The sequence below is a fragment of the Musa acuminata genome, chromosome BXJ3-5, assembly GCF_036884655.1.
Source record: "Musa acuminata AAA Group cultivar baxijiao chromosome BXJ3-5, Cavendish_Baxijiao_AAA, whole genome shotgun sequence".
Classification (NCBI taxonomy): Eukaryota; Viridiplantae; Streptophyta; class Magnoliopsida; order Zingiberales; family Musaceae; genus Musa; species Musa acuminata.
The window spans coordinates 43,938,581-43,962,317 of NC_088353.1; the positions used below are offsets into that span (position 1 = coordinate 43,938,581).

Consider the following 23,737-nt stretch of genomic DNA (forward strand, 5'->3'; position numbering starts at 1 on the left):
ACAAGGTTTTGATATAACCAAATAATGAATAAGCTTCAAGCCAGGTAGTGCATGGACTGTTGATGGCAGTCTATGCCATCGTTAAAAACTCCGGTATGGTGCCTATACCTGTAGGCAACAGCACAGGGATGATCTGGTACTGACTGATGTTCCGACAATCGGTATGGATCGGCCACCAGAACAAGAAAAAGGAGAAAAGAGAGGAAGAGGATGAGAAGGGAGAAGGAAGAGGACTGGCAGAGGAGGAGGATAAGGCAAAGGAAGAGGAGGAATAGGATGTGGGGGACAAGCAAAAGAGGAGGAGAAGAGAAGGAAGATGTGAAGGAGGACCAGGGAAGAGAGACAGAGAGATAAAGAGAGAAAGAAAGGGAGAGAGAGAATGAGAGAGAATCACAGAAGGAAAGCTAAGAAAAAAACAAAACAAGGCCAGCTGTCAAAACAAATGATAGAGGTACCAGGTGAACAACAAGAGCATTGGAAAATGCCAACCTGGAATCTGCAGAGATATGGGAAGCACTCAAGCTGATCTTGAAGAAGTTCAATATTGTCCAATGGATTGTCTGAAAGGTCATCCGAAAAACCACCCTGAAATGAATAGCATTAGCAGAGCAGCAATGTAACTCTTCGAAAATAAAATTTCATTAAAAATAGCATACCTGAACAGAACTGAATCTAGAGGTGATAAAACCTTCAGTGATTTTCGGCACAGTTTCATCCAGCAAACTTGGTGTATCACCCTTCAAGTAAGGTACAGAAGTCACCAGCCTCGACCAAAGCCCTAGAAGATAGTATACACTGTTGCTTGCCCACTTGAAAATTGAAAAGAAAAACAATGTTAACCACTGCAATCTGAGAAATAAATTCTTCAATCTACCAAAACACAAACAGATTGCCAAATTAAACAAACCTGCCATGACTGCAGTGATTTTGTTGTGAATTCTGCTACCAAATGTATCCAGTCAGTATAAATTTCCACGCTTAAAAGCTCCGACAACTGGGAAATTGAATTCAACATGTTAACCATCAATGGCCAATATTACTATCAAATTAAGTCATTCATAATGACTTGTCCCAACAAAGTCATATCACATCAAGTCAAGGCTAATCTATATGTTCTGATAACCTAAGGTGTGCAAACAAGAAAACCTAAATAGCATACATAATAACATCCAAAAACCTACTTTGAACCACTTTACTGCACTTTCAGATAATGAAAATACTTAACACAGTAAATCATTCAGATGAATTCATTCAAGTCTGCCCTAAACTGCACAGTTTATAATATGGCAGATATTCATTCTTAATGTAAGTGTTCACTGCACAAGATTACCAACTAGTTCAAAAGAGCAGGCCAAATTTAAAAGCAATATAAGAAAAGTACAGTTGGAGTTAGAAAAATTCACGGGTTAATCCAATCCAGGGAAAAGTCCAGGTTACCATCTGATGGAAAGGGCATTGAACTGCTCAAATTTTCTTCTAAGAGAAATGTTATCTCATTCTACTCTAAAGTAAATTTTATAATAATTAAACATAGTTCTCAGAACATTTTGGAAACAGTTTTCACATAGTTTGATGACAAGATGTAGTTGTAGTTGAAAGAAGTTGTAGTTCCTAAGCATATTTCTTGGAACTTTTCCTGGTCACCGTTGAAAGTGTAGTTGTTGCAAATCAAAGGGCATTACACAGCTTAGTTCGAACCAGTGTGGGTTAACAGTTGTTTCCATGCCTTGGTATATAGACTCGAGCCCAAGTTAGCTTGACAAATACCATTGTAGCCCATGCATGGTGCTCCCTCGAAGATTACTTTCTTGATTTTTTCAAAGATTACTAATTTAAAATTGAATTGGACCAAGAATGACAATATAGCTTTTAGATATGCAAGCAGTGGAGAAAGCAACACATATGCACAATGGAAACTCTACTTGTAATCTTATAAAGGATCAGTTGTGACTGTTTCAACAATAAAAGTACACCTACACATGAGACATAAAAAGTTCATTACAACCAAAACTAAGCAAAAAGGAAAAAGGACAAGCTGATATAGCATACTCTAGAAAGAAGCCAATTCTACATAGGACACCCCCCTTCCAATCACAAGCTCATTCCAAAACCCCAAGGTACTCCATCTTCAGAATACTAATAAAGATTATGACCCTTGATGGAATTGTCTAAACTTTTACAAGGAATAAACCAATGAGGAGACTGACCATCATTATGCTATCAGAATAAATTAGTTACATAACATAATTAGGTATTAGAGAGACATCATTGAACCAAACAAACTTAGCCATTAAATGAAATAAAGAATATGACCAACTCTTTGGGATTACATCTACAGAACAGAATAATAAAGCATGAAAAAGAGAAATAAAAGGATATAGGAACTTCTTCCATGAATTGATCTAGTAACCCCAGGTTCTCAATTCTTGTATCAAGGTATTATTACTTCAATATACTAAACTTGAATACTTTAAATAGCAACTGAGAGTGTTTTCCACCAAAGTGATGACAAAAAAGAAAGAAACTACATGTAAACTATGCAAGTGCAGGAGATGGAGGAACTTATATGAAACAAATTCAAGACAAAAGTTAAAAAACCAGTGACTAAAAGAACAAAACTATAGCCAGGTTAATTAGCATGACTCAGATAACTACTATGTAAGCTAAAGTTCTCATTCACTCACACATTTAGTACATAACTACATATGTCCTTCCCCTTCATCGGGTTTAATTAATAAGAAAATGGAAAAACACAAGGTTCTATTTGAAGGACAGCAAATATTAGATATTCTCCTATCAACCACAAATCACAATATTAATAACAAGTCATGGACTGAAACCCTAACTGATATTACAGACACAATGCAAGATTATCTTTTAGTCCAAACCTTCTAAAGATGGAAAAATATACTACTAATGAACTGCAACTATATTAGGAGCTTCAATCAAGCCAAATGAATGAACAGGCTACCTGGAAGTTGACTTTGAAACGCCCTAGGAGACGGCAAAACTCATGATAGTTGTCATGATCAGCCAGGCCTTGGAAAAAGTAGGCACGAGGAAAGTTAGTAACATAACCATCAGTAAATAACAAAAGTCTAACCAAAGGTATAACTTAAATTTGGTTGGATAAGAAATGAGAATAACATATATTGTTATAGTAGGTTGATTATAAGAAAAGCAAATTTCTCGTGTCAACTATTGTGATTAGGTATCTTCCGTTTGATCCTTCTTTTTCATTTTTCAGATGGTATGAATTGTGAACAAGTGAAAGAAAGAATGTTGTGAAAGAGAGTAACCATTAACCTTTCTTCCTTTCACAAGTAATACAAAAAAACACCTACAAAAGAATTTTCACCCCCTACTATTAGAGAACCATCTGTTTTCTTTTTATCCTTTTCTCATGGCTCATGAATCCATCACATTTATTTTTCTTGATCTAGTGCATGCACATTAAACCTAAGAGACTCTCTAGTTGCTGTGCTGCTGATGAAATTTTGAACAAAATTTGAGTTCTAAGTTGAATTTTTTTTTTAACTAGGCAGAAATTTCTATTACATTAATCAGCATACAAGACGTTCAAATACGACTCAAACCAGAGACCCATTACTTGTGCAATAATATAGTTGAATGAATTTTAAACCTGTATACTTTATACATGCTGGGAGAACTTTGGCACTGATCTTATGGAACCACGAATGAAATTTTTGATTGAAGCCCTTTATGAATCCAATTAAAATAAATTTAAAAATGGGTCCCAACAAATGATGCATTGCTGATGTGTATCTGATGGACTTAAAGAACATTTAATATAACTGGTGGCCAACAGGGCCCATGCAGCAAGGGCGCACTGGAAGGTCCACAACTCACTGTATCCTAGAGACTGATTTCCTCAGAACCATGCAATGTGGGGGAGTGAATTACATCTTTTAAAAAGTGCTGTTGGATGTTATGCCTCAAGCACGTGCAACATTTTATTGCATCTTTTTGCAGGAATTTCTTATGCATCATAAAAGTTCTATTTTCATGTCCCTAATCCAGAGTAAAATGCATCTGCACAAGAAATTACCCCTAATTCAACTCAAGATAACCTCAAAAGAAAAGAAAAGGAAACACTACACAATCAATTTATATCATCTAGTTTATAGCTTTCAGGTTTTTAACATCATAGTCTATGGCATAGCCAACCTAATGTAATGACTAAAGTGGAACAATACATTGCATAATCCCAAATAACAAAACCTTTATGCAGTACGAAACAAGTTAACCCCATCAGCACCAATAGTATGATCCAGACTGTCAAAAGGCCTTGGTTAACAGACAAAGGATGAGACAATCCAAAGAGTTCATGTTTGTTGCTAAGTAAACATGGTTTGAATGAGAAATATAGAGGAAACATTGCCTAACTTCTGTTGTTTGCACACAAACGGATCGTAACAATGGAGGTCACAGTGATATTGGCACAGCTATAATGAGCATTTATTTACAAAAGCTCTGCCTGTTTCCTAATATTACATGCAAATCATACAATCATTACCTCTAGACAGAAAACTCACAGGATCACACTAGTTAACAAGTAGATGTGTTATTTGAATGTGTAGTGCTGATACATTTGTCAAAAAATTCTTATGGATACCTTTCTTAGTGACATTCTTGAAATCAATTGCAAAGACTATGAATTAGTGTCTTTACTGGCATGCAAAATGACTAGAGAGATTTTGGCAAAACTACTTGTAACGGCTCAAAGGCAAAACTACCTGTAACAAATCTTTTTTTTTTTTGGGTGACATTCAATAAATAAATTGCAAAGACTATGAATTAGTGTCATTTTAAGGCATAGAAGAGATTAAACATTAAAAAAAAATATTGCAAGACATAATTAATACCATCTAGTTTTAAAAAACAATATGAACATGAACCTTGGCCTGTTTGCAGTATCTCTTTAGTCCCTCTCATTAGCTGAGCTAGAAACTGGGAGCGTGCAGGATCATCAGTAAATAAAGACCGCCTTACAGAAGCGAGCCTAACTAAACACTCCAGAGCCTGAAAATAAGATATAAGGTATAAATATAATAAGTAACTAAAATCAGAAATAAGCAAAAAAATGAAATAAAAGTTATATAAAAATATTTGACATAATCGACTGTGTGACTATCACAAACTTTTATCCAACCAAACCACCTGAATTGAACTAACCTGAAAAGTGGGGTCTAAATAATCCCATCTGTCAAAGATTTGAATCCAGATGAATCATTTGGTTTAGTTCAAACTTCAAGGTACAGTATATCTTTGTTTACAATTTTGGACAAAAAGGGTCTGGGTAACAGAGTGGAATTTATGCTAGAAGGAGAACTATGCATAACATTGAAGATAAATAGCATCATGTCAATAGTTTAACAATACAATCAAAAAGGATAATCAAACTTTTGGAAGCATCAACAATCAAATAATTATGAATTGTCAAAATGTTAGCCAAAGGTGTTCTCATACATTACATAAATACACTTCTACATCAAACTCACAATATTGATTTCAGGTTTGAGCTACAATAACTTTTAAAAATACCAAACATCTTGAGCAGAACTCACAAAAAATTCTAGTTATATGAATCAAAGATGATCCAAATTGATAATAAATACCACAATCTCATTTCGAGCAATAGAAATATAAAAAGTGAACTTTGTATATGAGGCTCCTGCCCCTACCAGATATGGACAGTCTCACCTCTATTTTAATTTTTAAATGGGTTGTTTCACCCTGGTATCCATGTCACAAGCACCCTTACCATTGTACCAAGCTGTAGATATATCTGAAAATCAAATTAAGTACCAAAAAGGCTTCACCTAATTGATGCAGACCCCAATCAGCGTTTAGAGTTTGACATCTTAAAACACCAGCAAAACAATCTAAACAGTTTTGATAATTCTAGATCAGAAACCAGGTCACCAAAAGGCAACTTCCTGAGTAGCTTTCCACCTAATAATAGATACATAGGCAACATGATTATAGAACAATTGATTTTTGAGCTCTAAGAATTAATAGGTTCTCCTGAGAAAGACAATATTCACAGAGTGCATTGTAAAATTACAAAAGCATTTGATAGCATTGCTATGTGTAAATTACTTAAAAGATTTGACTGAACAGAATTGGGTATGGTGCAAGATAAATAAGATATGAAAAGGTCATAATTATAGCAGAAAGAATTATTTTGAACAATTAGATGCTACCATATTGATAACACAGCATGTGAGAAATATAAATTCAATATAATTTACAAAGAAGGAAACAAGCATGCAAATGGAAAGCAGAAAACAACTCTAGGCTTACAAACAAAGAAAATGGAACTGTGAAACATGTTGTTGACCATAAAAACTGATTAGGTTGCATTTGATTGAAAAAACAACATTAAGTGGAAAGCAATAAAAAAATATATTAACTTCGATGTATAATAAACCTGCCAAAAAACTTTATTTCCCTCATATACTATACCTCTTTTGACAGAGGAGGCTCAGTGATACTGTAGTAATCAAAGAAAATCTGCAGGGTGGAAGGATCTTGTATGACTGGTTTCCACGAAGATGGAATCTGCAGGAATTAAAGGATGTCAAAAAACACGTATCAGGTAGCGAAATAATCAAAAAATTATTCAGATATATGAAATTTGTGCCTTATAAATGCAATACCTGCACAGTACCAAATTCTTCAGAGCTTTCATCTACTGAAGTTCCAACAAAGTCAAAAGACAAGCATTTCAAGGAAAGTGAAAGAGCAAGTTCCCGCAGCACAGAGACTGCTAAAAAAATAATAACAAAAACATCAGATATCACATTACGATAAAAAGTTAATATGGCATGACAATCTCAATCACTGACTCCAATTAAAAACCTTGCATATCTTCATCACTTTTTAGCTGATGCAAAGAAGTCAGAGAAATTTGAAATATCTGGAAAAGTGATTGATCCCTGAAACTGCAGGCAACCTTTCGATGATTTGTTAGAGACATTCCCTGGTTTGGCTGGAAAAGTTAAAAGGCCAAGATGTTATTGAAAGACTAGGTACCACGAATGGCTGACCAAGAGGAATACTTATAATAGAAAGATATCTCATCTGAAAGCCACAGAAAGGGTAAACAAGTTGATGAGGTTGCAAGAATAGCTGATATAAGATTGTAAATATAACTTCCAGAAGAAGTTTATAACAATATCCATGAAAATTCCATAATTACCTTTGCTACTATTTTCTTTCAAGATCATAATTGGTACTTGCCAACCTCATACAACTCGCGTATATTTGTCATCAAAAATAAATATGAACAATGGTTACACATGTTTGGACAACCTGAGACATAAAATTAAGAATCTTAAAATCTAATCTGATTAAAACATTACTGTCTAACTTCAGTTTGATTTTACTGTTGTTCAGCAGCAGTTTTGTTCTGACAAGAACCATTTGAGAGGTTGTTTACTGCTGAGCAGGAGGCACACATTGGGTTGGTTACAGTTCACCTAAAAATTTGTCCAGCGAGGGCAGACCAACACATGAGGCTCCCACCAATGTGAAGTAAAGAATAGAGAGGTTGTTTCCATGAATGCCTTGGTTATCCAGGTTGCAAAGAGCAACCTCACCATGGTGCCAAGGCTTGCTCTCTGAATCTTCCAAACTTACCCAGAAACTGTAGTAATTTATGGAATAAATTTTGTAGACCCTTAATAATTGAAGCTATTTCATTAGTCAATCTTAAAATCTTTACAAGTGTCATGTAGGGTCTTAGAGTTTTGAACTCATTATCAGCATTTGTCAAATGAAGAATTGTCTTGCTCAAGAAAACATATAGGTTTGCAATACCATACCGTACATACAGAAAGAGGGTTTGCAATACCATACCGTACCACTCGGTACGGGTTGTACGTACCAGTCCACCAACAGACCGGCACGCGGACCATCTGCTACTGGGCAGTATCAGGCATTTAGCCCTGTATCAAGCGATATAGAGCTATACCGGGTGATAACGGTCGAAACAGATCGTTACCAAATGGTAACAGTGCTCCAACGGTCAATTTGATCGTTGGAGGCCTCCTCAAGGGTTTTTAAACCATTTCTTCCCCCCTATTTCAATTCATTTCACTCTCACACTCCCTTAAACTCTCTCAAACTCATTTTTGCTCACATTCTCTCTCTTATTCTCATATTTTCACTCTCCTAAACTAAACAAAGCAAGGATTTGTGAATTGAATCAAATTTAGGAGGCTAATTTGGAAGGATTAAGAGGAAGAACTTTTTAGTCAAGAGGTATATATTCTCTTTCTAGATTTTTATTGATTTATGAGATGATTAAGCCTATTATGATAGTTGGTCATAGTTTTCCGAGCAACAGTAGGATATGGAGCAACAAATCAATAGCAAAAGTAGAAGTTTTGACATTCACTAATACATGCATTAGGAGCTGCCTTGGACACATGTGATTTATGACGATAAACCTACGACCATCACCACATTGATGCACCAATAGCATACGGTGGATCAATACACTATATTGTGGGATCAATTTCAGGATTGGGTCCGACAAACATATCATATTGATATACAGATACATAGGATCGAGGACCTCGATCCACCACACGTGGATGTCCGTCATTCGTTTTGGTGATAGAATTAGGTATATCTATACATATGATTACTTAATTCATTTGAATCTTAAAGTTTAAGTTATAAATAAAATAATCTAATAATTCAAATATTTTTTCTGCAAATAATTCAATATTAACGGAAGGACGATCAGAAATGGATCGAAATTGCGAACCTTGTACAAGGCTACTCCTCAAATCCCGTAAAAGATATATGACACTATTCTTATCTAATTTACATTAGTTTTGCTAAAACTATATTAAATATACATTTATTTCTAACTTAAAAACCCTATGCGAACTTTTTTATCTATTTTTTAAGTATTTTCGAAAGGTTTTATGCTTATTTTAGGCATATCGCTCGGTATGCCCTAGCATACCACTTGGTACGACGTACCTACCGTACCGAGCAAATCTCGATACACCAATACGAAACAAGATTAAGAACCTCTACTCTTGTTAAAAGATACCAGCACATTATCTAATGGTATGCATTTTATCCTATATTCACATGAATGACATGCAATACATAGGTCATCTAATTTTTTTTTCTATAATCAGCAAATTGCTGAACAATCATAAGTACTTTATTAACAGCTTCGGGTATTGGGCAAGTAGGCACTATTATTGAGAATTAGGCATCAGAAATCAAAGTAGCAAACCCACTGGTTTGATGCTTAAGTTCATAAGTTAGAAAAATGCTATATTACAGTCCTAACAAAGTACAAGACATTGTTCTCCAAAAGATATAGGTTTATCTCAAGGAGCTCAACCTCAGTGCCACTTTAGAACATGAATAGATGTAATCTAATAAGATTGCACTAGTCTGAACAATCTGGGCGTTAATTAATGCTAAAACAAAAGCCATGTATCACAAGTTCTGTATGACTACTCCAAAAATTACTAGCTTGCTCTGGATTATTTGAAACCCCTGTAATCAATTCATGCAATATCAATTAATGAACATAGGCCTCATTCAATTTCTTATAAAGAGACGAAAAATCTCGTTAAATTTAAAAATGGCAGGGCTCACAAGCTACGATGACCGCATGCATGATAACATTGCAGCATTCATGAAATTAATCATCAACACTAAACAGACAAGATCCTAACTCACCATGTCGAGAGATGAGAAAGGCATTACACAGGTTTATGTACAAAGAGTCTAGATCAAACAAGGGTCAGGGGCAATTAGAGTAGTTGAACATCTATCTTGATCATCCCATTGTCAGTATGCTAACATGGTGTTCAAACCAGCACACAGAGAAAACTTGAAAAAATATTGCTTCTTTGAGATAACGTCATATGTCACATTGTGTTTCTTTAACCTTGGTAATACTATATGCTAGAAAAAACATTTTGCATGAAAAAAAAACTTGCAATTGTAATAACTAAAGCAATCATCCATCACATACAGAACTAATGTAAGCTGAGGCTCAAACAATTATCAATTTATTTCTCAAGTGTCATCTTTTAATTCCCATGCACACAGAAATCCACTCATGTACTTTGTTTACAAGAACATTTATGAATATGGTAGAGTAATTTTGAGTCCAACAGAGGTAACAGAACATTTATAATCTTGTTTATAAAACAAGATAAATGCAGAGATCAGACATGGTAAAACAAATTATGTAGCAACCGAGAGCAAGAAACTAAAAAATATATACTTCCAGATATGTGAATTTAATTTTCAGCATCATGCACCCACAATGAACAGTGAAGAGATTCTAACAAAGGAGTAGTATCACCTAAATATCTATCTATCCAAACAAGAAATTAAAAGACGCCATGTCCATGCAACACATTTGAGAGTCATCAAGTTATGAAACATATTGCACTGTCATCAAATCATGCTAAAACACAGAGTGGCTATGAACTGATAAGTACTAACCTGACTCATCTCAGATACAAGCTGGTTTAACATCTTCAAGCCAATTGAGTAGTGGCCTGACGAAGCCTAACAAACAAAAACCAAGAATCAAACTGATAGTTAGCAGCAAATGATGTTCAGCCTACTAGATACAAACTAGCTTAAAGAAGTTGAATTATTATTTCTTCCTAACAACATTTACCAAGTTCTATTTATCTGTCCCCCGGTGAGAAAAAACTGATGTAGTCTAAAATTCTAAATTTAATCTAATGACTTCATATGAAGCAACGACCACAGTTTCACACGGACTGGTATAAAACAGGCACTGACCATTTTAATGTCGCATAACTTCCTGTCATAACATCCCAGTTCAGTCTTACATTGAAAACGGTCAAAGACTTGCATTGGCTTGTAAGGGCATGATGGGTCTACTCTCTTTAAGCATGTGTTTAGAATAATGAGATGGAAATTAGTCATGGAGTCAGAAATATAACTAAATAAATATAAGTGGAACCAATAGAGATAAGAAGATTATTATATCAAAATGTGTCTACTAGGATACATCAAGTATATCAATCACCCCCCTATCATCCATGTGAGCTTAATCTAACATAAACCAAGTTCTTATCAACAAAAGTAATAGATATCTAGAAGATAGAATTTACCTGACTCAAGAAGTTTGTTGCCTCGTTAACAACCTCTCTGAATCTGTCATCATCGAACCATCCAAATTTTGTAATCCGGCATAACAGTTGTATCAATGATCCAACTACAAAGTTCTGCAATTCAGGTCCTCTGCTAGCTAGATAGTTTATCACATAATTCCCTTCAAATACACAAACAATATGTCAATTTAGAATGTTGCAGAGAAGTTGAAAAGATAACTTGAAAGACTAGTCAATATAAATATAATAAAACAAACAAACATGTAAAGTGGGTGAAAATACAAAATCGAACTTCTATTCTCCTTCATTAGCTAATTATTCAATCAAAACTGACAATGCAAGACATTTCATCTGTGTACATAGGTTAATCAATGCAAGTGATAAAGTGAATCTTCCATGTCTTTACAAAAACAGCTAAAGCAGATAATGATATTGTCATCATAAGGATAAAACAAGATCCATTAGACTAGTAAATAGATGAAAAAAATTAATCATGAAGACAAACAAAGTGTAAACCCTAAACCTAAGCTTGAAATATTACTTGACCCCAAGCTTGATATACAACAAAGTATATTGTGGAAAAATTAACATATATGACTAAAGGAACATTACGGATATCAAGCCGCAACTTCAAAGAAAGACTGTGCTCCATTACTTGCTTCAACAAGCTTGAACTGGCCAACATCAAAGCATAAGGGGTCAAAGCATTGTCCAAAATGTATTGGCACTGAGAGATATAATCAGGGTTCACAGAAAAGCATTTCAAAGTGCTCTCTGCATGTGCTCGTTCAACTGAGTCCTGAGAAGTGTAAAGCCTCTCACACAAGGCTTCCAAGTGGGCTAAGCTCTCCATTGATATGAATAACCAGAATATCCAAATTTTCAGATGGTCAAGAATCCAAGATTAATGGCGTATGTTTGTCTCCATCCCACATAACATCGAAGCACATCTACAAATTCCCATATAATGCTGTTACAGATTTAGGGAGAACTATGCAGTTCTGAAACTATACGTGATTATATATGATCACATACAAGTATTATATCGCCAACAAAGTTGAGAAGCTGCAATAAATGATAGTACCACTGGAATGTCGCATCACATACAAATGTACAACATGGTATATTTCAAATCAAATTTGTCCATGATATACAATGGTCAACAGAAGTTCAAAATAAACAGGAAGCAGGAGAAAAGGCCCAGGAGGTAGATCCTCAGCAAATGCACCACAGATCAGAGCCCAAGGCAAGCATCTAACCTCGCAAATATAAAAGAGGATATAGTTAGAAAGAGGATAAAGACAAAGCAACAGACATCCCAAATCATAACTAAGCAAAAATTTTCTCATGATATTACTGGCATTACAGATTTAAGTACGAGAACCACTTACGACAGTTGATTAAGTTGTGTTACAATAAAACAACAAAAAAACACACAGATAATTACCTACCAAAAAAAACTAACAATTCAATGGAATGCAAAATAAAAATGTAGGAAAAAAGCAGACCCCTAAAAGAACAAACAAGAACATGTTGCAGGTTACAGACATATTACAGAATTAAATATATATATATATATATATATATATATGGCTTATTAAAGCTGGTATAACTTTACACACTTTTTTTTTTAATATCTCCAGCAAGACTGCAAGATTGTGCATGACCTACTAATTTACTAAACCAAAGATATAAAATAAGAGCCGCCACACATACACATGACAACGAATTGGGGCATAGGTGAGCTGGTAATGACTCATGCCACATGCCAAGTAACTGGGGCACAAAAGGCATGTGGAAAGGCAGAAACTAGGTCCCATGTGGATCACATCAAATCACTTGGTCGGCACCAACACATTCATTAACCAATACGCATTTTGTGCATAAACTACCAGCAAAAAATATCTAAGTTCATGATACAAGCATTTTAGCTTATCTCCATATATAACCAAGGTGCAGTTGACAGGTTTGGAGTCTACTATATGATCCAGAAATAAGTGATAGTTCTTTTCCAAATAACGTGAATCTATAACGGCCTATTTTGACACCCATCCTTCATTCATTGATGGAAGGAAGAGGAAAAGAATGAAGAGTTAAGAAACACTGTAGGAGTTCCTATAACCCCATTCCTGACTTCAGCAAGATAACAAACTCATCCACAAAGTGATTCCATCTATCAGGATAAGGGAGTCCTTTTTTTTTCCCTCTCTTTTTCACCCTCCTAAAAGTATTATAAAGGCTTCAACATTTTTGCTTACCAACGAGAAGCATAGAGACATAAGAGAATACAAGTTCTCTTACTAATAATTTGATCCTCATATTCACTGTTGCTTGTTGTATATATTTCTATCTCCTCTCAAAAAAAGTCTAAAACGATTAAAAGATCATGATACAAATTTTAATGCATCAACGTCCCAGCATAAGAGAATACAAGTTCTCTTACTAATAATTGGATCCTCATATTCACTGTTGCTTGTTGTATATATTTCTATCGCCTCTCAAAAAAGTCTAAAACGATTTAAAGATCATGATACAAATTTTAATGCATCAACGTCCCAGCATACATTTATTGCAAATTTAGTCAGGTAGAGGTTTCACTGTAGTTGCACCATGCAAGATAACTCCACTATCATGCAGTGGCCAATACCACCAAAAGAGATCTACAAACTATCAGGTCAGCATCCCATTTCTGCATAAAACTGAACCAAAATTGCTGATTCTTTTCCACTTCAAAGTATTTCCATGAAGCTTAGGATACCCATCACACTTTTCCACGAGTTTTAAGCTACAGATTCACCTCTACGAAATAAAGCAAACATCCGTCACCCATCAACAATTCTAACATTGATCAGAACGTAAAAGTAACTAAGATCGCACGCATTTCTAGTTTCATCTTCAAAGAACTGTCCACTCAACTCACTCGATTCTTCCACATCCATGATCCTAGACAACCAATTATCTACCACAGTTTTGATACCTAAGATACCAAACATTTTCCATAGTCACAGCAGAGTTTCTTGAAGGCATAAGTCTACCATAAACTCTTGTCATGAAACCTATAGCCGGGGCTATCTTCGCTACAGATGTGGCATGAACTTTGAAACCGATGCAAGAACCGGTTCTCCATCATCCAAGTCCAAGAATGCCCATGAGGGTCTCTAGAATTATGGCGGTGAGAGGAAGCAATCGAGGATTCATATCTGGTTAAGAAATTTGTGGAAACAATTACGCAACAATCCTCTCAAGGTACCAAGCCTACGAAAATCGCAACAAGGTCTCCAAAGGACCAAATCTACCACAATCTCTCGCCCCATAGACTAACATCAGGGCTATCTTTTGCCAAGATTCCACTTGAATTTGCAACTTCCGATTCAAGAACCAGTTCTCGATCATCAAAAATCAAACAAGCGAGCGAGGGTTCAAGAATTAGGGGGATCGGGGATCCGCATCCGGCGAAGAAATTTGTGGAAACGAAGGTACTAACGATCCTCTGAAGGAACAGTCTACCATAAACACAACAGATTCTCTCGAAGATCCGAGTCTACCACAACCCTTCGCCGGGAAATCTAACACCAGAGCTGCCGTCGTCACAGACGCGGCGAGAATTTGCAATCTCCGATTCAAGAACCGGTCTCCCGTCGTCCGAATCCAAGCACGAGGGTCGACGAAAGAGAGCGTCGTGAGGAAGCGATCGGGGCCCCAAATCTGGCCAAGAAATTAACGGAGATCGATCCACAAAAGATTAGAGCCGAGGAGGGGCGAATACCTTTGGATTCCGTGAGGCACTTTCTTTCCCGTTCTCTCCGCTTTCTCTGCTCAATGAGGTCTCTCGGGTCTCGGCTTCATCGAGATCGGGACCTTTATAAAGGGCGTGGTCGGGGTAGCTGGGCGAAGCCAGCGAAGAGGAACCGAGTGGGCTTCGCCCGGTTGCGTCGCGATTCCATCCGCTACCCATTTAGGGTTTTCTTCGGGCCTGCACCTCTTCGTGGGCCGGTGTAGTGTATCGACCAATCAGAAACCTCGATCGTGAAGGAGACCATGGGAAAAGCCTGACCCGTGTCTCGGTCGACACAAGGGAGCGTCACCGCTCGCGTGCGTGGTCTCACTTCCCGCGGCACAGGACACCGTCGAAACAAGGTCGGGTTGCCGTCTGCGTGCCGTCACGGAGTTGGCTTTGGATGGGTTGGTGTTAGCAAAGCGACGTGGCACGAATACAACCCTTGGGACATGAGGTCGAGCGCCACGGAAAATAATTGCTCGGGCAAATTTGTTTTCCTCTCTGATAATATTTTTTTCTTATTTTTATAAACATATTTTCTGGCCAAATTTGCTCAGATAGCGAATAAAGAAAATAATTGCTGGTTTTTCGAATAAGGTATCCCCTAATCGAACATTGATATATAAAGTGGGCCTATTGGATCGACGTTAATGGGCCGGCCTATTCCGGAAGGAAAATAAAATAAAATATAGAGGACAGGAAGGGAAGGATGGCCATGATTCTCGAATTATCAGTTTTTTTTATTAAATTTGAAATCATCGATTAATTCAGACGATTTGATTCAACTAAAACAGTCGGTTTAATTCCAATTTAGATTTGATCCACTAATTTTAATTAAAAATAAAATATTTCACTAAAATTCAAACCCAAATCGATTACCTTTTAAATCTAAATCGGGAAAAAAAAATAAAATCCAATCCTATTTATATTATGTATGTTTTTAAATCAATTTAAAATTAGAATCAGAATCGAAACCATTGATTATGATCTTACTTTTTAGACATTCGAATCCAACAGTATGACTTCAATTCTAATTCATTTCTAGTATAATTTTCAACGAGCAAATGCTACATAAATCCTAACAGACACAAATAAAATAATAATCATGAATTATAAATAATTCACGAGATTGATACAACAGAAATAACAGACACATCAGTTCCACGTAAGGTCGATCAGTCTATCCCATGTGGCTAATCCGATGGAGATACTCGTCCGACTACCCATCGCCACCTTAGCCTTGCATGATCTCTCGATAAATAAGCCAAATTGATCACCCAATAAATGTCACACGGAGAGGATCACACAATCCCGAGTTCGATGCGTGATAACAATAGTCACAACCGACCACCAAGCCCTCATTACCGGATAAACTATGTAATAGGAAGGTGTAACAATCACATATGATTATTATAAAAGAGAGCACATAAGTGTATGTCTAAAAGGATTCCTATTGTCATTTCATCTATTTGATTAGATCATAGAGTTAAACTTTAAAAAAATATTTTGTATGAAGTGCCTTATGATAGGATATATTATGGATTCCCTCGTGAGGACACAACCGCCGTCATGTTGGCCAAAGTGCGGGGCCTCGGGAGGAAGATGCAACACCTCATCGAATGCACCACCAAAAATCCGGGAGAACAACTGTCCTCCTCCCACATCATGCCAACCAATGTCGTCGCCGCAACAAGGATCGCTCCGAGAAGCTCGGGAAGGTGCTGTATGACGCCGTCCCAAATATCCCGGACGACGGACGCCCGAAGGGATACTCATCAATCAGGGAGTCAGCCACCGCATAAGGGTCGTGTACGATCGACCCCCAGGAGCTATGATAAAAATCCGTTACCAACATCAGACGAGGGGCATCGGGAATATCAACATATCACTAACTTGATATTTTGATGAGCCTAAGTCGGGACCCTCCTCCCCATCTCGACCTAGGCCTGTGCGTAGGAATCTGGTGGCGACAAAGGCATACGGGCTCGCTGAGGAGGCGCATCCATACCAAATCCGAGCCCGACTCGATCAGACGATAACCTTGTCCTCGAGACAGTCCTGGACATCGCCAGTCAGACCAAGTCGTACCGACCTCGTGACCAGGTCATAAGGTTTGCAAACACTTTTGATATAATTTTTACAAAATTAGAATGAAAAATTTTCCACTTAAGATCAGCTTAAAGAATAATCAAGTTGGATACGTTTCAGCATACGAGTCGGACCTGAATTTGAATTTTCTTAACAGGAAGTCATCAGTGACGTTAAATGGGCATCAGAATCTAATCTGAAAAGAACTCAACCGACCAAACCTTTACAACTCGCACAATAGCATCCGTTTATATCATCATTCCCTATTACAGGATAACATTCTTCCTTCCCATCTCACACACTCCACCGGACTGGTTGGGTTGCAGGACTAAAAGGTGGTATTCCCCGGCATAAAGAAGAGCCTTAAGATCATACTAGAAGTGGTGGTTAGATAAAATAACCTCGAAGCTAAAGTTACACTTCATGCGATGCGATGCGATGCGATGCGATGCGATGGATGCTCGCGTACGCAGCCTCAATCTGAAGGCTCAAAAAGACGGACTGAGACTTCCATCAAGAAACCAGTGAAAGGCTAATCATATCTCTTCTCTTTTCTTAAAGTATGATGGATGATGATCTGATAACATGCAACTCCTATCATTCTTCTGTCATGGAGGACTTTGGGCCCTCACTTTATCATGCAACGTTCACACTCTCTTACAATACAATACATACGTTGGAATCATCCCATATTTATCCCTTCCTCTATAATTTTTTTTTTATTTTTTTTAAATTAAAACAATTATTATATCATGATGTGGTAACGTTCATTAGTGTATTATTATATGAGTTTAAATAGGAAACATTTTATTTTGTGAAGTGAGAATATTAATATACGATTTTTCACTAGAATTAAGTAAGATATATAATTATTTAAATTGTTCGAGAAAATCTCAACAATACTTTCTCTAAAGTGGCATAGCCTCGTAAATAAACACACTCCCAACTGCTACCATTACAGGTCGAAAGAAAAAGGCGGCGATTGTACAGCTATTGTATACTACAGCCCGACGCCGTCCGATGCCCATCGGACGCCTCGTAAAGAGGAGCGACTGCGGTGGGTCCCTTCAGATGACGCCCCACGAGTCGAGCGTTGGAAAACTCGGTGCCGCGAGCAACGAGTCGAACTCAGCAAGAACCGGGCCATCGCCACCCGGCCCGACGGTGCCGATTCGGTCGAGAAAGAACGCCGACGTGTCCAGCGTAGGAAGGAGGCAGCTCCCCTGCACGGCTGCGGCGGGCGGCAGCTCCACCGGGAGCCCCGCCCCGTCGACGGGCCGTGTGCCGGTGACCTGCTGGACCAGCTGGCGGAAGTTGGCGGGGTCGGCGTTGATGTAGGTGGTGAGCGAGCGCTTCGTCGCCCGGGACTTGCGCTTCTTGGTGATCCGCCCGGGGGGCGGGTCCCGGCTGCGGGGCAGATCGGGGGCGAAGGGGAGGAGGAAGGAGGAGGTGGCGAGGGAGATGGAGTCCGGGGAGGGGACGGCAGAGGAGGCGGCGGCGGCGTCCGAGAACAGGGAGATCTGGAGGGCTTTGGTGAGGGCGTCGTTCTCGCGGGCGAAGGCGGCCTCGGAGATGCAAGCGTGGGGTCGGCACGTCCAGGGATCGAGGCCCCAGCAGTTCTCCGCCATGCTCCGTATCGATCGAGCGTTCCTCCTTCGGGGACGCAGTTCAAAAGGGCGTGGGAGCGACTTTGGAATGAAGGGGTGGAGGAAGCGGCGGGGCATTTTAACGACCAAAATGGTGGGGTGAGTGGCAAAACCGCGGCGCCCTCCGCCATCGGGCCACGTGTATCCACGCATTGCGCGCATTCACTCCGAAATGGTCACTGACAGATATTTATTTGTATTTTTTCCTCTTAAATTCCTTTTTAATCTGCTCATAATAATCCTTCTCGTTTGGAGGAGTCGTTTTCACACTGCACTGCCGCATAACGGGTAACAGATTATTCCAACTAATAAATCCCATTTGTTCTGTAATATGATGTACTTCTGCCTATGTTATATTAATATTATTATGTTATGCTGTCTATATATATATATATATATATATATATCGGGGACTCACAACGTTATCCACGACTCCTTCGGACCCCGAAACAGCTCACGAAAGTAATAACGCGGAATCTCACTTTTTTTTCTCTTTATTTCGAGCCTGCTGACGTACGTTTAATGGACAAGCCAGGTCAGCAGAGACTCGTCGTACATAATTACGGCGATGCCATCGACACGCTTAAGATCACGGTCCGAGAAGAGGGGTACTTTGGGTAATTCAGTTGCCACTAACATCGCTGTCGTTAATCGCCGAGGGGGTTACTCCGGCTGATACGGTTCCCACTGACGGCGCACCTCGTCGCTGACGTCATCTGACGGGAAACGTGAACCAGGCCACCCTCCGACCATATGGCGGTTCGCTCGTTCATCAACCCTACTCGATAATCACCACCGTCGATCAGGAATATCCGATACACGATGCTCGCCCACGGACGGCAGAGATCATCGATGTATATATATGCACGCACAAGTTGATGGATCAATGGCATCATCAACATCTAAAAGCTCGTCGGGTCAAAGTACGAACAACATGCAGAGTCGCTAAGTTTGACTGTCTTCTTCGCCCGAAGCCATGCTGGTCAATTTCCCCGTCGTGGCTTTCGACTCGCACGGCGTCGAGCAGACCATGATTCAGCTGCGTGTTTGCTGCGAGAGAATCGCTCGTCGCTTGTGTCATTGACCCGAGGATATGATTCCCTTTGTCCACATGACCCATGTCGTGAAAGTCAAAGAAGCTACAGTGTCTTTTCATGGTGTGTTCAGCTTGAAGGCAAACCCTCGGTCGTCTCCGTCACAGGCTCCCCGGCGACAATATCTGAGGGCAGCGGTTGTTGACTTTGGGGCAAGCAATGGGTGTCGGTCGTCCCATTCGATGGGTCATGTGAGGCATGTCCGTTTGCTCGACTCTCAGTTGGATTTCGATGTGGATGAATCATTTGATGTCTGCACACAACACTCGCAAGCAAAAGCAAAGTACTGTATAATCGTTATGTTCTTTCATCTCCAGGAGATGTATCATCGACCAAAGCCAACATTACAGAGAGTTTTATCGGACCAACTACGTCTGATAGTAAACATCGAAACCCACCCTCACCCTCTCTTGACTTGCTCGATAAACCTTATGATCCATCATTGCAGCCGACGAAAGGGTCCAATCTTCCTCTTCCGCTGTCGATATAAGAGGTTCGAATCTTCCTCCTTCGTTATATCTTTGGTCGTGCGCATCTCCCTCTACCGCTTGATCTTTCATGTGCAACTCAGGGTGGGTTTGTAGTTTTCTCCATCGCCATTGTCGTTGTCTACAGCTTCCTCTGCCACTGCTATCGTCGTCCGAAGGTTCCTCCGTCACCATTGCCCCCTCTTTCCACACCTTCCATCATCGATGACTTCTCTTTTCCTCCCACTACTATGCACTATTATAACTATGATTATTAATCCTTAGAATTGATAATTAAAACTAATGTTATCATATTATATATTATATTTCAAAATTATCCTTAGAATTGATAATTAAAACTAATGTTATCATATTATATATTATATTTCAAAATTATCCTTAGAATTGATAAGCTCTGTTAGCGTAAACAACCTGGAGCCGTGGCCTCGGGGTCGACGCGGCTCGGTTCGGATCCGGATGACGGGGATCTCCCTGGGGCATTCCTCGAGCCCACCGAGGTGATCGTGCTGAGGTAGTCCGATCGGGACAAGGTGGCTGCTTCCTCTGGGCAAGAACTCCTCGCCTATGCGTCCCGCAGGGACCTTCAGCTTCGGACCTGCACAAAGGTCGGGTCGGGAAGCTCGACCCGACCCCTCCGACGATCGAGTTAGATGATATGAAGGGGATTTCAGATGAAGAAGTTTTTTTGTGTGTCTGTCTCCCCCTCCTTCCCATTCAGAATGCGAGAGTATTTATAGGGAAGCTTATTGTTTCTTGATGTGCCCGCTTGTAGGGGGCAGGCTGGTAGCGTCTGATATTGGTATTGGCGTGGAGTGAAGAATCAAGCCTGAGCAGGCGTTAATGCACCTCGGCCGACGTTCTGGTTCGTTTGACCAAGTACTGTCGCGTCGATCGAGGCGTGAGGCGTCATCTGACGTCAACCGAGTCTTATCATAATTATTATCCTCGTCAAGCTCCGGAGGAGAACTCTGGGATCTTAAGCAACATAGAGATTCTTCAAAATCATCCATAACAAACGTTGCTGCAATTGCATGTCACGAGTTCAACTCATGTACTATTGTTCTACCTGGCGGTAGTAGGATGATCGCTTGTACATACGTTTTCGGAGCATTATACGAATGAGATTATGTATTCTCTCTTCTTGATCGTATGAACATTTGAATACTTGGCAGCAGCTGTCGAGAGTAGCATTGCCACATCGCGCATCATTTTCGTGGCAACATACTCCTTCACAGTGCGTAAGATCATCAAATCATAGATAGTGAACATTGTTGGCTTGTCAATTCAATCAAATATTTCTGTCAATAAAAGTTCTTCACGAATGATCTTAGAGAAAATAAATAATTTTTTTTTTCCAAGAACTGATATGATCTTAGTTGATTATCCAATCCAAGTTCACCATCTCAAAATAACTCGATTGCAAGTCGCTTGGTTGAATGATGACTAAATCTATTCTCGTTTATTCCAAACATCATCCAACACTATCAAATTTATCTATTATTTCAATCTTATGATGTGATCAGATCAAGAAATATACTGTCCATTGAATGAATGCACATAGGTACCCTTATCTTAGCCTAGAAAGGTATAATTTTGTCATCATAAACAAGGTTAAAAAGAAAAGAAATTTCTTTCCCATTCCTTCCATGCCAACAACATGATTACCATCCACTAATGGGTTTTCATGCTTAAGATCACATAACCGATTATACGTATCTCCGATGACACATTCTAATCCTTAACAATATCAATCAAGTGATAAAAAATGAGACCAAACCCTAACGATATGGTGGATTAAGGCGCATCATATGTGATCGGGTCGAAGAGTTCGAGTTACACTGATATTTTAGGTGAAAAATTTATCGGACGAGGTTTGAAACCCTTGATCATTAGTGAGTTATATGTGTTATCATAACCATAAAATTTACTGCATGAATAATTTTTAAGAAAACATATAATATTAGAAAGGGAGGAGTAAAATTATAGGAAATAATTGGTACACTGCCGTTTGATGTACAATTTAGGGGGGGTTGGGAGATCAGCAGTATGGTGGGCCACTGGCCCTGTTCAAGCTTCTCTTGGTAGGCCGGCAGGTAGGTGGCATCACAACTCTCAAGTTGAGCAGTTGAATCTCTCATGGCCTCACACAGTCAATGCTGAGCCATGACACAATAGATTAAGCACCAACCAAAGAAAAGGTTTTTGCCTACTCCATCAAAGAAGACCTTTCCAAGTTGCCGAGACTTCACATTCTACGGAGACAGACACACAGTGACAGAACCTCGAGAGACTTTAATCCTCTTCCACTCCTTTCTGGGCTGCAGTGACTGCCACTTGCAGTCTCAGGCATCACCTGTTCTAAGTGCATGTTGAGCAAGCTTTCCTTCCCTGCTTCCTGCTGAACACTTGCTTTCAGCACAAAAATCACATCTCTGTGAGACCATCAATGGCTAGATTCTGTCAACTTCTTCTGTGATCAAACACACATCAATCTAGTCAGTACTCTTTTTTACTGTTCTCAATGCTCAAAGAAATATTAAAAATAATGCAATGCATTTATGATCTGGTTGACCTCAACTTCAGATATATATATATATATATATATATATATATATATATATATATATATATATATATATATATATATATATATATATATATCAAAGTGTTGATTCTAATTAAAAGAAACTTCTTAATTTATAAACTAAGCTTACATAAACAGAAGTGTAAACTTTGGATCGTGGACTTTCTTTGTTCATTTATGATCACTAGGTGATAAGCAAAAGGAATCCTAATGTGTAGAGTGAGAGTCACTTTCAATCAACTAGCTCAATATTTACCCATCCAGAACAAAAAGAAAGAAAAGAGAATATACAGCCTTTTCTTTTTCACCTAAAACCTGATAAATTGATAGATAAATTTTGATTTATCATAAGTTATGAAATCTTCCATTAGATATGCCGAAAGCCAAGAGATGCATAATATTGGGTAAGATTGAACTTGAAGACCAAAGACGAGCATATTCTTATTGTTTAGACATAAGCCAAGCAGTGATGATCACCTGAGATTCCATCAGATTCAAACTTGGCATTCCTGAAGATTCCTCTGAGGACCCCACCAAAGGTTGAGATTCCAGTGGTGGGTCCCAAATCCATGGTTTTGTTGGGATGTGTCACAAATACGATACAGCCAAACCCTACAACACATGGAGGGACGTCAGTGGCTGCAAGTTGCACAAGAACCATAGGATAAGATGCTTGATTAAACTAAGGACTACAATCAAATTAAATAAATGACCAGGAACTGTAGGCATCAATTCCATGGTCCCTTGAGTTGATAATCTGCTTAATTTATCATATTTTGCTACATGTATGCTGCCGAAAGATATTACATAAAATGCTATTTTATGTCAAAACAATTGCCATCAACAGTCGCTAACTTAAGCATTGGATCAAGGAACAAAAAAAAAAAAAAAAAAAAA

At 38.6% G+C, this 23,737-nt stretch overlaps 2 protein-coding genes across 6 annotated transcripts in view; both read right to left on the reverse strand.

Moving 5' to 3' along the window:
• The window catches only part of LOC135638593 (uncharacterized), a 28,140-nt gene extending 13,054 nt beyond the window's left edge, over positions 1-15,086 (reverse strand). For 3 of the 5 annotated variants that reach the window (XR_010496658.1, XM_065151773.1, XM_065151771.1), the window contains exons 1-13: positions 14,929-15,086; positions 12,198-12,416; positions 11,775-12,112; positions 11,163-11,323; positions 10,519-10,584; positions 6,886-7,015; positions 6,684-6,793; positions 6,490-6,585; positions 4,920-5,043; positions 2,972-3,039; positions 908-994; positions 657-809; positions 490-585 (exon numbers count right to left, since the gene is read on the reverse strand). Coding sequence is in view for 4 of the 5 variants with exons in the window: in XM_065151773.1 (XP_065007845.1) it covers positions 490-585; positions 657-809; positions 908-994; positions 2,972-3,039; positions 4,920-5,043; positions 6,490-6,585; positions 6,684-6,793; positions 6,886-7,015; positions 10,519-10,584; positions 11,163-11,323; positions 11,775-12,015 (1,332 nt within the window). In the remaining variant the exon portion in view is untranslated. Of the gene's footprint in view, positions 1-489; positions 586-656; positions 810-907; positions 995-2,971; positions 3,040-4,919; positions 5,044-6,489; positions 6,586-6,683; positions 6,794-6,885; positions 7,016-10,518; positions 10,585-11,162; positions 11,324-11,774; positions 12,417-14,928 lie in introns of all 5 variants that reach the window. The other 2 variants (XM_065151774.1, XM_065151772.1) reach the window with 2 other exon arrangements.
• A 2,781-nt stretch (positions 15,087-17,867) lies between these two features.
• On the reverse strand, positions 17,868-18,735 carry LOC135637554 (calmodulin-binding protein 25-like). The gene has a single exon (XM_065150129.1). It carries the CDS (start codon positions 18,654-18,656, stop codon positions 18,096-18,098), a length of 561 nt encoding a protein of 186 aa, XP_065006201.1. The 5' UTR covers positions 18,657-18,735; the 3' UTR covers positions 17,868-18,095.
• Positions 18,736-23,737: the final 5,002 nt, after the last annotated feature.